Here is a 15124-nt window from a genome sequence, read left to right as displayed (position 1 = left end):
TGTCTTTGTAGGTTTGCAGTTGTGCCATACTCGTTCCATTTTCAAGATGATGGATTGAACAGTGCTCTGTGAGTTTAAAGCTTGGGATATTTTTTTATAACATAACCCTGCTTTAAAATGCCCCACAACTTTATCCCTGACCTGTTTGGTGTGTTTCTTGGTCTTCATGATGCTTTTTGTTTTACTAAGGTTCTCTAACAAACCTATGAGGGCTTCACAGACAGCTGAATTTATAATGAAATTAAATTACACACAGGTGGACTCTATTTACTAATTGGGTGACTTCTGAAGGCAATTTGTTCCACTAGATTTTAGTTTGGGGTATTGTAGTAAAGGGGGCTGAATACAAATGCACACCAAACTTTTCACATATTTATTTGTAGGGGTGCAACGGATCAAAAAACTCACGGATCGGATCGATCCTCGGATTAGAGCCACGGATCGGATCATTTTTCGGATCAGCAAAAAAAACAAGACAAATCTTGTTACACCCACCGGAGTTTTAGATTTCACAGTTATTTTCAACCCCAAACGGAGCTTAAATACAGTATATGTAAATCTGACGGACTGGTTACATTTTAAAAGCAACAGCAAACCTGCTGACCTTACATGCTTGCTAATGTGACAGAACACCTCTGATTTTCACATTTAACTAAATTAAATGTGAAAATCAGAGGTGTTCTGTCACATTAGCAAGCATGTGAGGTTTGCTACTGCTTTTAAAATTTAACATGTAAACAGTCCGTTGGATTTCCAAATACTGTATTTAAGCATATAAGCTCAGTTTTGTGTTGCAAATAACTGTGAAATCTAAAACTCCGTTGGGTGTAGCAAGATGTCCGCTTGCCCCCTTCTCACTATCAATACTGTGCAGGAGTGTGGGGTGGAGCAAGATGGCGGCGACGAAATGTCCCTTTCTGACGAGACCGCTGCCGCCGGGTGTATCAAGATGGCCGCCGCTCCGGAGCTAGGCCGGGGCCTTTCCTATGGCCGAGGCTGCGGATCGCGTGGTGTGTCGATCCGAACAGGTTGACCTGTCCGGATCACGGATCGGTGACGATCCGTTGCACCACTATTTTTTTTTAAAACATTTTGAAAACCATTTATCATTTTCCTTCTACTTCACAATTATGTGCCACTTTGTGTTGGTCTATCGCGTAAAAGCCCAATACAATATATTTACGTTTTTGGTTATAATATGGCAAAATGTGGAAAATTTAAGGGGTATGAATACTTTTTCATGACATTGTAAGGCCCCGTGCACACAGACGGACAGTCCGCTGAAAACGGTCCGCCGGACCGTTTTCAGTGGACATGTCCGCCCGGAGATTTCTGTCTGATGGTTGTACACACCATCAGACAGAAATCCGTGCGTAAACAATACGCGGGGACGTGGCCGCGGCGACGTGGGCGGCCCTGGAAGTTCAAAGCTTCCACGCATGCGTCGAATCAGTACGACACATGCAAGGGATGGCGGCCCATCGGATGTGTCCGGTGAGTCTGTACAGACGACCGAACACGTCCAACGGACAGGTTTCCAGCGGACAGATTTCTTAGCATGCTAAGAAATTTTTGTCCGCTGGAAACTGTCCGGTCGGGCCTACACACGACCGAACATGTCTGCTGAAACTGGTCCGTCAGACCAGTTTCAGCGGACAGATCCGGTCGTGTGTACGTGGCCTTAGGTCCCACAGTTAGTGCATGTAAGAGCATAAACCAAGCCATGAAGTCCAAGGAATTTTCTGTTGACCTCTGAAATAGGATTGTATTGAGGCAGAGATCTGAGTGCAGCTTTGGAGGTCCCAATGAGCACAGTGGCCTCCATCTGTAGATGGAAGAGGTTTGGAACCACCAGGACTCTTCCTAGAGCGGGCCGCCTCACCAAACTGAGAAGGGCCTTATTCAGGGAGGTGACCAAGAACCCAATGGTCATTCTGACAGATCTCCTCCAGTGTTTCTCAGAGAAGAATCTTCCAGAAGAACAACCATCTCTGTAGCACTCCACCAATCAGGCCTGTATGGTAGAGAGGCCAGATGGAAGCCACTCCTAAGTAAAAGGCACATGACAGCCCGCCTGGAGTTTGCTAAAAGACACCTGAAGGACTCTGACCATGAGAAACAAAATTCTCTGGTCTGATGAAACAAAGATTGAACGCTTTGGCCTGACCGCTCATCACCTGGCCAATACTATCCCTTCAGTGAAGCATGGTGGTGGCAGAATAATGCTGTGGGATGTTTTTCAGTGGCAGGAACTGGGAGTCTAGTCAGGATCAAGAAAAAGATGAATACCTGCTCTGGCCGGCTCTGGACCTCAGACTGGGATGAAGGTTCATCTTCCAACAAGACAATGATCCTAAGCACACAGCCAAGATAACAAAGCAGTGGCTAGGGGACAACTCTGTGAATGTCTTTGAGTGGCTGAGCCAGAGGCCAGACTTGAACCCGATTTGAACATCTCTAGAGAGATCTGAAAATGGCTGTGCACCGACACTCCCCATACAACCTGATGGAGCTTGAAAGGCCCTAGAAAGAAGAATGGGAGAAACTGCCCAAAAATAGGTGTGCCAAGCTTGTAGCATCATACTCCAAAATACTTGAGGCTGTTATTGGTGCCAAATGTGCTCCAACAAAGTATTATTATACACAATTTATATAGTGCCAACAGTTAACGCAGCACTTTACAATGTATAGGGGGGACGGCACAATTACAGTACACTTCAATACAGATGGGACAAGAGGGCCCTGCTCGTAGAGCTTACATTCTAAAGGGAGTGGGTGGTGCTACAAAAGGTAATAGCTGCTGGGAATGATTTGATGGGGGTGGCTCGGGGACAGTTGTTAGGTGGGTATGGGATAGGCTTCTCTGAATACATGAGTTTTCCGAGATCTCCTAAAGCTGGAGAGGTTAGGGGCTGATCAAACATACCGTAGCAGGGAGTGCCAGAGGATGGGAGAGGCTCTGAGGAAGTCCTGAAGGCGAGCATGGGAGGAGGTAATTAGGGAGCTAGAGAGCAGGAGGTCCTGGGAGGAGCCGAGGGGACGATTTGGGTGATAACTGCAGATGAGGTTGGTGATGTAGCTGGAGGCGATGTTGTTGATGGCTTTGTATGTTGTGTTTAGCATTTTGAATTTTATACGGTGGGGAAGCCAGTGAAGGGATTGGCAGAGAGCAGCAACAGTCACTGATTGGTTTGTGAGGTGTATTAGTCTAGCAGCAGAATTCATAATAGACTGAAGGGGGGATAGCCTGCGTAAGGGTAGGCCATTAAGGAGAGAGTTGCACTAGACAAGGCGGGAAATAATCAAGGAGTGAATAAGTTGCTTTGTGTTGTCATTAGTCAGAAAGGGTCGAATTCTGGAGATGTTGCATTAGAAGTATTGAGCAAGGGCTGTGAATACTTATTTGCATGTGGTGATATTCTTTTTATTTACTTTATTTTCAAAGATTTCAAACAAACAAATTTCATGCTGTCATGGGCTATTTTTTGTAGAATTTTGAGGAAAATTTTGAATTTTATGTATTTTGGAAGAAGGCTGTAACATAACAAAATGTGGAAAAAAGTGAAGCGATGTGAATACTTCACAGATGCATTGTAATTAGTTGCAAAATGTTCTTCCAGTTCTATTGTCACTACGTGATTTGCCAGCTTTTTTTGCCCTGTCCCAACTTTTTTGAGAAGTGTTGCTGCCATCAATTATAAAATTACGTTTTTATTTTTTTTCCTGAAATGGTACATTTTCACATTTGAAACAGTTGATATGTTTTCTGATGTGAATAAAATATGGTTTTATGAGATTTGCAAATCATTGCATTATGTTTTTATGTAGATTCTACACAGAACTTTTTTTGTATTGGGGTTGTGTTCTTCTGATACATCTAGTTTTGTAAAGAAAATTACAAAATAAACTATTCAAAAGAAAAATATTGCACACAATGATACAGTTGAGGTAAAAGCATTACAGGTGCTGTTCCCTGTGCAGGCCAGTTGCAAATGAATGTAAGAACTTACTAATGTTTATACTCGGGAAAAATGCAAATATTGGTGCACTATCACTTTAAATCAGGGTTTGACAAATTTACTTGGAATCTAGGAACCAGCTAAAAAAGTTAGGAGCCAGAAAATGCGCCCAGTCCCGACGAGCTTGCGCGCAGAAACGAATACATACGTGAGTAGCACCCGCATATGAAAGCGGTGTATAAACCGCACATGTGAGTTATCGCCGCGATCGTTAGAGTGAGAGCAATAATTATAGCTCTAGACCGCTTCTGTAACTCAAAACATGCAACCTGTAGATATTTTTAAACGCCTATGGAGATTTTAAAGGGTAAAAGTTTGTCGCCATTCCACGAGCGGACGCAATTTTGAAGCGTGACATGTTGGGTATCAATTTACTCGGCGTAATATTATCTTTCACAACTTAAAAAAAAATTGGGATAACTTTAGGGCCCTTTCAGACGTGCATTTTCATCTATCCGTTGTGGATGAAAACGGAACGTACATTGGTCCCTATGTGATTGCGGGTGTCAGCGGATGACCATCGTCCGCCTCCGCAAACATCCGTTTTTTAGGACGGAAGAAAATCCTATTTTTCTTCCGTCTGGCGGATCGGATGAACACGGACATACGGTCCGTGTTCTTCCGATCCCCCATAGGGGAGAGCGGAGGAAAGACAGGGCGGGTTTTACGGAGGATCCCCGCTGAGCAAAAGCGGACACACGGAGCGGATCATTACTGATCCGCCCGTGTGAAAGGGCCCTTACTGTTGTCTTATTTTTTTTTTTTTATTTAAAAAAGTGTATTTTTTCCCAAAAAAGTGTGCTTGTAAGACCACTGCGCAAATACGGCGTAACAGAAAGTATTGCAACGATCGCCATTTTATTCTCTAGGGTGTTGGAATAAAAATAATATATATTGTTTAGGGGTTCTAATTAGAGGAAAGGAGATGGCAGTGAAAAATGACATTAGAATTTCTGTTTAACTTGTAATGCCAACGACCACCACCAGATGGCGTCGGCTCACAGAAGGAAGCGCTTGGGCCCGCCGCGATCGCCTGGCGGGGGAGGTGGGGGCACACGGAGACACAAGATCCTGTGCCTTTGTGCGCCCCCATCTCCCCCGCCGCACCATCGTGGCGGCCGGTAATTGAGGTAGTGGCCTTGTAGGTCGCAAAGCCGCGGCCTCAATTACCGGCAGGCACCAGGTCACAATTTCTTGTCGCAATTGCGACCTGACGCCTGGACATTGTCGACCCCTGCTTTAAATCAATTTTGATGAATTTAGTAAACCTACAAAAACAGTGTTCGGATAACCGTGATCAAATTAACAGAAATTGTAAAGGGAAGTCCCATTTGAAAAAATAAATAAAGGTCCTCCGATAAAAATCAAGCTCCCATTAAAGATATAACCCTACACACTCGTGATGATCCCCAATGGATCCACCATCACTGTGCATTTAACTAGCTGTGTGTGATCTCTAAATAAGAGATCATGTAGTGCTCTGACAAGGATGGTAGGCTCCAAACCCCTCCTGTTCACTCTCAATCAAAAACTGCACATGAAATTAAGAAAACCAAGGGATAAAAACTATAGTGTAAAACCGCATAAATCCAGTATATTTATATGTATTGCACTCACATAATGAGACAGCATTGCAATGCGAGAATGCCACCACTGATCCTCCAGCAGACAGGATGACATCACAAAGGTCTCGCCCAACGCATTTTAATCAGGCAGATTTCCTTTTATGACAAAAAGTTCTGGAAATATGGAGCATAAAGGCGCGTAAGCATATTCAAGCTTAAAATTGTTCATTGGCAGTATTGCAACATATGTGTACATATGCGTAAAAACATGGGCATAAATTACAGTATGCATAGGTAAAATGTTCTATTTCTGTTTTATGGCTCTGTACTCATCGCTCGGTTACTGATCTTTGCACAGCGGTGTGTACAGTTAAATTGATGACAACACATAAATATCCAGATTAGTAAAAAGGGGCTTTTTATGTAAATACTCAAGGGAACACAGAAAGCAAACAGTTGGAAGCAGAAATAATTGTATTTGACTCTGTTAAGATATACAAAAAAGATTATCAGTTGGCAACAAGGTTACAGAAACCATTGTGAACCATATCCTCTGAAGTAATTAGTATAATTAACGTTGGGTTTCAGACTCCTTTCACACTGAGGCACTTTTCAGGCGTTTTAGCTCTAAAAATAGCATCTGTAAAGCACCTCTCATGCCTCCCCAGTGTGAAAGCCCGAGTGTTTTCACACTGGGGTGGTGCGCTTGCAGGACTTTTTTTGGGCATCTTTGGGGCGGTTTGGAAACAGTCTATACACCGCTCCCAAACCGCCCTGATAATTGAAATAAATGGGCAGCACTGCCGAAGCGCCGCAACACTGGCACTTTTAACTCTTTAACACCTTCTTTGGGGTTAAAAGTGCCCTGCTCCCACCCACAAAGTGGCTCTGCAGCGTCGGTAAAGTTCCGCTAAAGCGAGCGGTGCTTAACCGGGGTGGTCTAGGTGTGAAAGGGGTCTTAAAGAAGTAGGCATACCTTGGGGAAGCAGGTTTTACCAAAACTTTTGGAGGCTCTCTTCTAATTTCTTAGATTTGTGAGTTTGTCGTTTTACAGAATATTTTGTAATCAGGATGAGATATTGTGCCCCATATGCACTTGGTTTGGAAAATACAAAGAAAATTGAAAAAAAATGTTTACAAAGTTATTTCCAATTGAAAAAAAAATAAAAAATTAATGTATGTTGGAAAAAGTCCTGACTTGCCTCTGTTACAACCTACCTTTGCTTGTACCCACTCCGTGCTGCATTTTGCATACTAGAATTTTAAGATCCTAAAGTGAGAGTGGGGTCTCCTCATGATGACTGCAGAGATTGTTTAGACCTAGGACCTCAAGGAAAGAGTCCCTGAGAGTTATAAGAGATAATTAGATGTTTCGGGTCCCCAGCATCAACAAGGTTCTCCAATATAATTTATTTTATTCTAAATTATAGACCCAAAACCTAAAGTGTCCTACAACTTATTTAACTACATCACTTATAAAAGCGAGTACATTTTTAAACTCGGTTATAAAATATGGTATTATTTAGAAATGATAAAAAATGTAAAATTGCTTTAGGACGTTGCAATGTTCAATCTGTGTAAAATTAAAATAAAAAATGGTGAACAAGGAAACACGTTTGCACAAGGCAAATGGCAGACATTGGTCTTCAGGGGAGGCTGGCAGTTCAAATTACTTTAGCAGTAATAAAAAAAGGATAAATATTTAGCATGGCACAATCAGTACTGAAATTTCTTAGTTAATGGCTAGAAGAAAGTCATGCATATGGATGAAAAATGTGAAGTTTATGGGTGCAGACAGAGAGTTTGTGAGGAGTTGGCTCTAGGAGAGGTTAAAGCAACAAAGCATAAAACGTAATCTTTGTGGTGATGGAAATACTCTCCCTAGGGATTTTCTTTACTTTTCTGGAATTGTTGATCAGCACAGGATTAACTTGACTGAAGAAAAGTATAGCTGTATACTGAAGAGCACACCCTCGGTTAGATTTTTGTCAAGGAAAACATTACATTTCACAAAAACGGGTAAAATCTCATATGTGCTACGCCGCCGTAACTCAGAGTGGCTCGTAGGGTATCCACAAAGCACTTACTCCCATATGTGCGCCGGCGTAAGCCCGCTTAATTCAACGTAGGCTTGGAGTGGGCGTGTTGTATGGTAATCTGGTATGACCCCACGTAATTGACGCTTTTTACGAACGGCGCATGCATCCCAGTGCGCATGCGCAAAATTACGTCGCAAATAGTCAATGCTTTCGACGTGAACGTAACTTACGCAAAGCCGTATTCGCGAACGATTTTCGCAAACAACGGAAAATTCAACGCTGTCCCGACATCCATACCTAACATTGCGTACACCTCATAGAGGCAGGGGTAACGTTACGCCGAAAAAAGCCTTGCATAAACGACGTAAAAAAATACGCTGGGCGGACGTACGTTTGAGACTCGGCGTATCAAGCTAATTTGCATACTCTACTCGGAAATCAACGGAAGCGCCACCTAGCGGCCAGCGTAAATATGCACCTAAGATCCGACGGCATACTAAGACGTACGTCAGTCGGATCTAGCCCACATTCAGGCGTATCTTGTTTTGTGGATACAAAACAAAGATACGACGGCACATCGTAGAACTTACGCGGCGTATCAATAAATACGCCGGCGTAAGTTCTTTGTGCATCTGGCCCATTGTGTCTGAAGTGGCAAGTCACTGCAATGCTTTAGGCATGTTCTGCTGGGAATCCTTGGGTCCTATCCTTCACATATGTTAACCACTTCCGGACTGCCCACTGTATATACAGTGATTTCAGAAAGTATTCACAGCGTTTCACTTTTTCCACATTATGTTACAGCCTTATTCCAAAATGGATTAAATTCATTATTTTCCTCAAAATTCTACAAACAATACCTCATAATGACAGCCTGAAAGACGTTTGTTTGAAATCTTTGCAAATGTATTAAAAAATAAATTATATCGCATATACATAAATATTCATAGCCTTTGAGCAATACTTTGGTGAAGCACATTTGACACCAATTACAGCCTCAAGTCTTTTTGAGTATGATACTATAAGTTTCTCCCATTATTCTTTGCAGGACCTCTCAAGTTCCACCAGGTTGGATGGGGAGCGTCGGTGCATATCATTTTCAGATCTCTCCAGCGATGTTCAATCGGGTTCAAGTCTGGGCTCTGGCTGGGCCACTCAAGGACATTCACAGAGTTGTCCTGTAGCCACTCCTTTGTTATCTTGGCTGTGTGCTTAGGGTCGTTGTACTGTTGGAGGATGAACCTTTGCCCCAGTCTGAGGTCCAGAGCGCTCTGGAGCAGGTTTTCATCACGAATGTCTCTGTACATTGCTGTATTCATCTTTCCCTTGATCCTGACTAGTCTCCCAGTTCTTGCTGCTGAAAAACATCCCCACAGCATGATGCTGCCACCACCATGCTTCACTGTAGGGATGGTAGTGACCAGGTGATAAGCGGTGCCTGGTTTCCTCCAGACATGATGCTTGCTATTCAGGCCAAAAAGTTCAATCTTTCATCAAACCAGAGAATTTTGTTTCTCATGGCATGAGTCCTTCAGGTGCCTTTTGGCAAACTCCAGGCGGGGCTGTCATGTGCCTTTTTACTGAGGAGTGGCTTCTGTCTGGCCACTCTACCAAACAGGCCCGATCGGTGCAGAGATCGTTGTTCTTCTGTAAGGTTCACCTCTCTCCACAGAGAAATGCTGGAGCTCTGTCAGAGAGTCAGCGGGTTCTTGGTCACCTCCCTTGCTGAGGCCCTTCTCCCTCGTTCGCTCAGTTTGTCCAATCAACTGAATTTACCACAGGTAGACTACAATCAAGTTGTAGAAATAACTTAAAGTGGATGTAAACCCTCCATACACCCAGTGAAATGAACAGCCTCAGATGAAACACAGAGATTAACCAAATCTCCCTACATAGGCTTTACATGTATATCTGCTGTCTTCACATTTATATACTGTTAGAAAGTTCAGATCATGTTAGGAAATGTTCTCTTCCTGTTTAACACAGAGTGTAATGTCTGGACATACAGCCAAAATTGCTGATTGGAGGAAAGGTGCACACACCCCCTGTCCACATAGGCAGAGACTATCAGAGGTGCTTTGTAATAGGACCAGCTGCCTGCTAATCTATTTATAGTAACCTCCCCGGTCAAATTTCAGGCTGCTTTTATCTGATGTGTCCGAGAATTTGTCAGGATTTATCAGGCTGGTAACAGAGGAACGGGTCAGGAGAGAGCTATGGGACTCTTTTGAAGAGAGATAAAATACTGCAGATATATGTGCCCAGCTCAAATTTCATGAATTGGGTTTACATCCACTTTAAGGATGTTCAGTGGAAACCGGATGCACCTGAGCTCAATTTTGAGTGTCATGGCAAATGCTGTAAATACTTATGTACATGTGATTTTTTTTATTTATTTTTTTATAAATTTGCATAGATTTCAATCAAACTTCTTTCACGTCATTATGGAGAAGTATTTGTAGAATTTTGAGGGAAATCATGAATTTAATCCATCTTGGAATAAGGCTGTAACACAACAAAATGTGGAAAAAGTGAAGCGCTGTGAATACTTTCCGGATGCACTGTATATGTCATTACTTTGATGTTGTATAACGTAGTTCTGGCAGCAGATGGCTGCTATAACCCTGGTATATTTTTACACAGTGGGCAATCCTTTTTCAGATAAAAGTGGTCTTGGCGACATGGGATCACTTTTATGGGTGGCAGGAGAAGTGCACCCCCCCCCCCCGTCACACCGCTTCCCAGTTGTTTTCCCTTCTTACCGGAGAGATCGGTAGTGGCAAAAACGATCCAACCTTCTGGACTGATGGGCAGGATGTTGGGTGTCAATTTACTTGGTGTAAAATCATCTTTTAAATTATACAAACATTTTATTAACTTTACTGTATTGTTTATTAGAAAAAGTGTATTTTTCCACAGATTTTAACTTGTAAACAACAAATGTCAGAAATAGGCCTGGTCCTTCTTGCTGACCAAGTTCACATCTTCATGGAAACCGTATTCCCTGATGACAGTGGCCTCTTTCAGCAGGATAACGTGCCCTACCACACTGCAGAAATGGTTCAGCAATGGTTTGAGGAACGCAAAATGAGTGTTGACTTGGCCTCTAAATTTTCCAGCTCTCAGTCCAATTAAGCCTCTGTAGGATTTGCATGGGGAAAACAGTCTGATCCACGGAGGCCCTACCACACAACTTACAGGACTTTAAGGATCTGCTACTGACAGTTTGGTTCCAGGTGCCACAGCATGCATTGAGAGGTCCATGCTTCAATGGGTCAGGGCTGTTTTGCCAAGAAAAGGGTCTGTTTTGCAGCAAGAGCTGGAAATTATCAAATATTGGGTGGGTGGTGATAAAGTTATGGCTGATCTGTGTGTGTGTATTTTCCAGAGAACTGTAGGTTCTCCGATGAGAGAGTACAGCAATAGATATCTTTCAGGCATGATGCTGTCATTGAAATCTTGGACAGAGGGAGATCAATGCTCATCTATGTCTATACGATCCATCTGTATTTACATTTTAACTTAACCCCCGGACCATATTGCTGGTCAAAGACCAGAGCACTTTTTGCAATTCGGCACTGCGTCGCTTTAACTGACAATTGCACGGTCGTGCGAGGTGGCTCCCAAACAAAATTGGCGTTTTTTTCCCCCCACAAATAATTTTCTTTTGGTGGTATTTCATCACCTCTGCGGTTTTTAGTTTTTGCGCTATAAACAAAAATAGAGCGCCAATTTTGAAAAAAAATAATATTTTTTTACTTTTTGCTAATAATAAATATCCCCCAAAAATATATATAAAGAAAAAAAATTTCCTCAGTTTAGGCCGATACGTATTCTTCTACATATTTTTCGTAAAAAAAAATCGCAATAAGCGTTTGATTGGTTTGCGCAAAAGTTATAGCGTTTACAAAATAGGGGGTATTTTTATGGCATTTTTATTAATATTTTTTTTTTTAATAGTAATGGCGGCGATCAGCGATTTTTTTTTTCGGTACTGCGACATTATGGCGGACACTTCGGACACTTTTGACACATTTTTGGGACCATTGACATTTTTATAGCGATCAGTGCTATAAAAATGCATTGGATTACTATAAAAATGCCACTGGCAGTGAAGGGGTTAACACTAGGGGGCAGTGAAGGGGAAGTATGGTCCCTGGGTGTGTTCTAACTGTAGAGGGGGGGTGGTCTCACTAGGGGAAATGACTGATCTTCTGTTCATACATTGTATGAACAAAAGATCAGCATTTCTCTCCTTGACAGAACCGGGAGCTGTGTGTTTACACACACAGCTCCCGGTCCCCGCTCTGTAACGAGCAATCGCGTGTGCCCGGCACCGATCGCGCCCGCTGCGAACGCGCCTCTGGCCTGCGCGAGAGCCGACGTTATATTACGTGCTCTCGCGCAGGGGAGCCGACCTGCCACCGTAAAACGACGGCGGCTGGTCGGCAAGTGGTTAAAGAGGAAGTAAAGTCTTCCTGTTTGTACCTACAGGTAAGCCTATAATAAGGCTCACCCATAGGTACTGTAAATATCTCCTAAACTTGCACCATTTAGGAGATATTTACTATGTACATCAACGTCATAGGCGCAATCACACTGAAGGAACGGGCATTGGTGTCTTTTCTTAAATGACCGGCATTCGCGGCAGTGACGTCATCACGGCTCCGGCCAATCACAGCGCCGGAGCCCGCAAACCAGGAAAGATGACATCGGAGTGGCTCACTTAAGCAAGAAATACAAAATTTGCGAGTAAGAGTTTTTTTTTTTTTTTTTTATCAAACGAAGGTGGCACAAAATGTGTGGAACTTTACCCAACTGTATCTAATGCCAGCTGGATTAAATACACAATCATCATATACAGTATGTCCTAGTAAAAATAATAAAAAAAAACAGGTACAAGATTCACTATACAATCCCTTTATAAATTTTGACAGGTGTCTTTTTTTTTCAGGGGCAGTGTAAAATATTACATAAATGAGGGTTGAACAAATTGTAGAGCCAGGCACCATAAGCTTCTACTGACATATGAAAAAAAGAAACAAAATGGGTGTTTGTTGTAACATTGAGAAGATCTAGCTGGTTTAAAGTAATGGAGATTCTGTACCCTCTCTTCTTTTTTTTCTTTCTTTTATTTAAGTTTATGTAAATCCGAACAATGTTTTTGTTTCTAATGACTATTTTTTTTTTTTATTATTCTTTCATTTTGCAGATAAAACACGTGCTGCAGACCTCCTGGTGAACCCACTGGATCCAAGAAATGCAGACCTTATTAGAGTTAAAATTGCAGATCTTGGGAATGCTTGCTGGGTGGTAGGTAGACCTGAATTGAATGAGCGTATTGGTCACCTAAATTAAAACCTGTTATTCATAAGTGTATGTTTCCTTTTGTGCAGCACAAACACTTCACTGAAGACATACAGACAAGACAGTATCGCTCCATAGAAGTTCTCATAGGAGCTGGCTATAGCACCCCTGCTGACATTTGGAGCACAGCTTGTATGGTGAGAACTTCTTGTTAGTTGTATCTGATCCTAGATGGACATATACATTGTATGGTCATTGGGGGCTGGGGGGGTGTATAGGAAAAATATAAGCCCTATAGTGCATCTACACACTGTATTTCCCATCTGTTTGCATAAACTGCACATTTGTCTAAATCGAATAATTGCAGTCATTTTGTTGCTTCATCTAGTCGGCTTTGCTGTCCAGATTTAATTCTGAAAGATTCTGTTCTGATGTTTACAAGAAGAGGCAGCCTTTTGGATCTGTGCATGCTGCATTTGGCCACCGTTAAATACTAGTATTCAGCCACTGTGTTTCCTAGGAGACTTTGTCCCTTACTTGCTCATTTTACTGGACACAGCTCTGGGAATGCAATTTTAGGCTTTGTGAAGAAAGTACACATTTGCCTCCTTTTATTTAGTTAAATTCTGCTACATATGCAAAAATGTGTTACCAGCGCCAAGATACCATTTAGTATATAATTATTAAGTTTGCTGCAATCAAGTAAAACATACGCCCCTGTGAACTGAGTGTTTGAAAACTATATAGGATAAGTGGATCGCGCTAACTTATATATATATATATATATATATATATATATATAAGTGTGTGTGTGTGTATATATATATATATATATATATATGTGTGTGTGTGTGTGTGTGTGTGTGTGTGTGTGTGTTACCACGCTCTCTAAATTCTGCTACATGTTTTTGATGGGGAAAAAAATCACAGCGGAAGTGGGTCGCCTGGCAGTGCATGCCCCAGACCTTGTGCATGAAATCATGTACAGGTACGTGATTTCGCGCAGGAGGGCCGACCCTCCCGCAGTATACATGTGTGGGGCGGTCCTTGAATGGTTAATGCTGTCAGCAGATCTGCATATATAAACTCAGCAGTGTCTAAAAATTGAGAGCAACTGAGCATTTGCAGAGCCAAGTGAGACTGGTGTATTACTGGATTTTAAACTGTATAGATACTTATTTTTACATGGCTTCAACTGCAAAAGGGGCCAGCCTGAAGTGGACTTAATTTTCTGACTAAAGTTCCACTTTAAGTGGATAATACGGCACACATCAAAACAATTACTTTAAGTAACCCTGCAAGACATTTGTACGCACTAAAGCCTCGTACACACGATCGGAATGTGTGATGGCAGGGTTTTGTCGGATAATCTGACTGTTTGTACGCTCCATCAGACAATTGCTTTTGGATTTTTAGCATGCTCTCAAATTTTGCGACAACAAATGCGTGCCTTTAGATCATCCTATTGTGGGTACACAAGTCCGTCGGAATAAAATCCAAAGTACAAATACTCATGCTTCGAACCAATGCTAACCATGAGACAACAGCAGAAGTTGCCCAAGTGGCGCTAAAGAGCTGAAAAAAATGCGTAGTTTCGTGAATGTTGACTGAAAAAAATCTGCCGTCTGTATGCATACCAACTTCACGGCCAACGCCCGTCGCACAAAATTCCACGGATTTGTCCGATGAAAATCCGATTGTGTGTAAGAGGCTTAAGAAACGCTGTATTCGCACATGGAGAGCGACACAACTGCCTGCAAAACATTCAGTCACAGAGGAATTCCTGAGTCTAGTGTTTTAAAGTAGTATTACACCCAAAAACAAAAATATATTGTGCTGTGCTGGAAACTCGGTGCGCTATCCTCCAATGAGCAGACTTCTGCTAACACTCCCTCCCTGCACAGCCTTTCACTGGGTTCAGTATATTGCTGTTTCTCCTCCCACAGCTCTTATGCAGCTAAGAAAAGAGGGTATATAATCACTTAAACGAAAAAAGGGAACAAAGGCGTATAATAAGATTTGTCTATCCACAAATGTTTTGCCTTTTAATTTTTTTTTTTTTTTTAAACTGAGTGGCTTGTTTTTCACTTTGGTGATCTGCCCAATAACACACTTCCTGTCTTGGGGTGGTACTACTCTGGAGGAAGGAGCAACAGAGACATGTCCACTGATATCCGATCCACTATAGTCGGAC

At 42.3% G+C, this 15124-nt stretch overlaps 1 protein-coding gene across 7 annotated transcripts in view; it reads left to right on the top strand.

The window, feature by feature from the left end:
• The window catches only part of SRPK2 (SRSF protein kinase 2), a 239223-nt gene that overhangs the window by 202289 nt on the left and 21810 nt on the right, over positions 1–15124 (top strand). For all 7 annotated transcript variants that reach the window (XM_040343512.1, XM_040343508.1, XM_040343510.1 and 4 more), the window contains 2 exons: positions 12836–12936; positions 13020–13127. In XM_040343512.1, the coding sequence (XP_040199446.1) occupies positions 12836–12936; positions 13020–13127 (209 nt within the window). The remainder of the gene's footprint in view (positions 1–12835; positions 12937–13019; positions 13128–15124) is intronic.

Source organism: Rana temporaria, chromosome 3, assembly GCF_905171775.1.
Source record: "Rana temporaria chromosome 3, aRanTem1.1, whole genome shotgun sequence".
NCBI classification, from domain to species: domain Eukaryota; kingdom Metazoa; phylum Chordata; class Amphibia; order Anura; family Ranidae; genus Rana; species Rana temporaria.
This window is presented reverse-complemented; position numbering and strand designations above follow the sequence as displayed.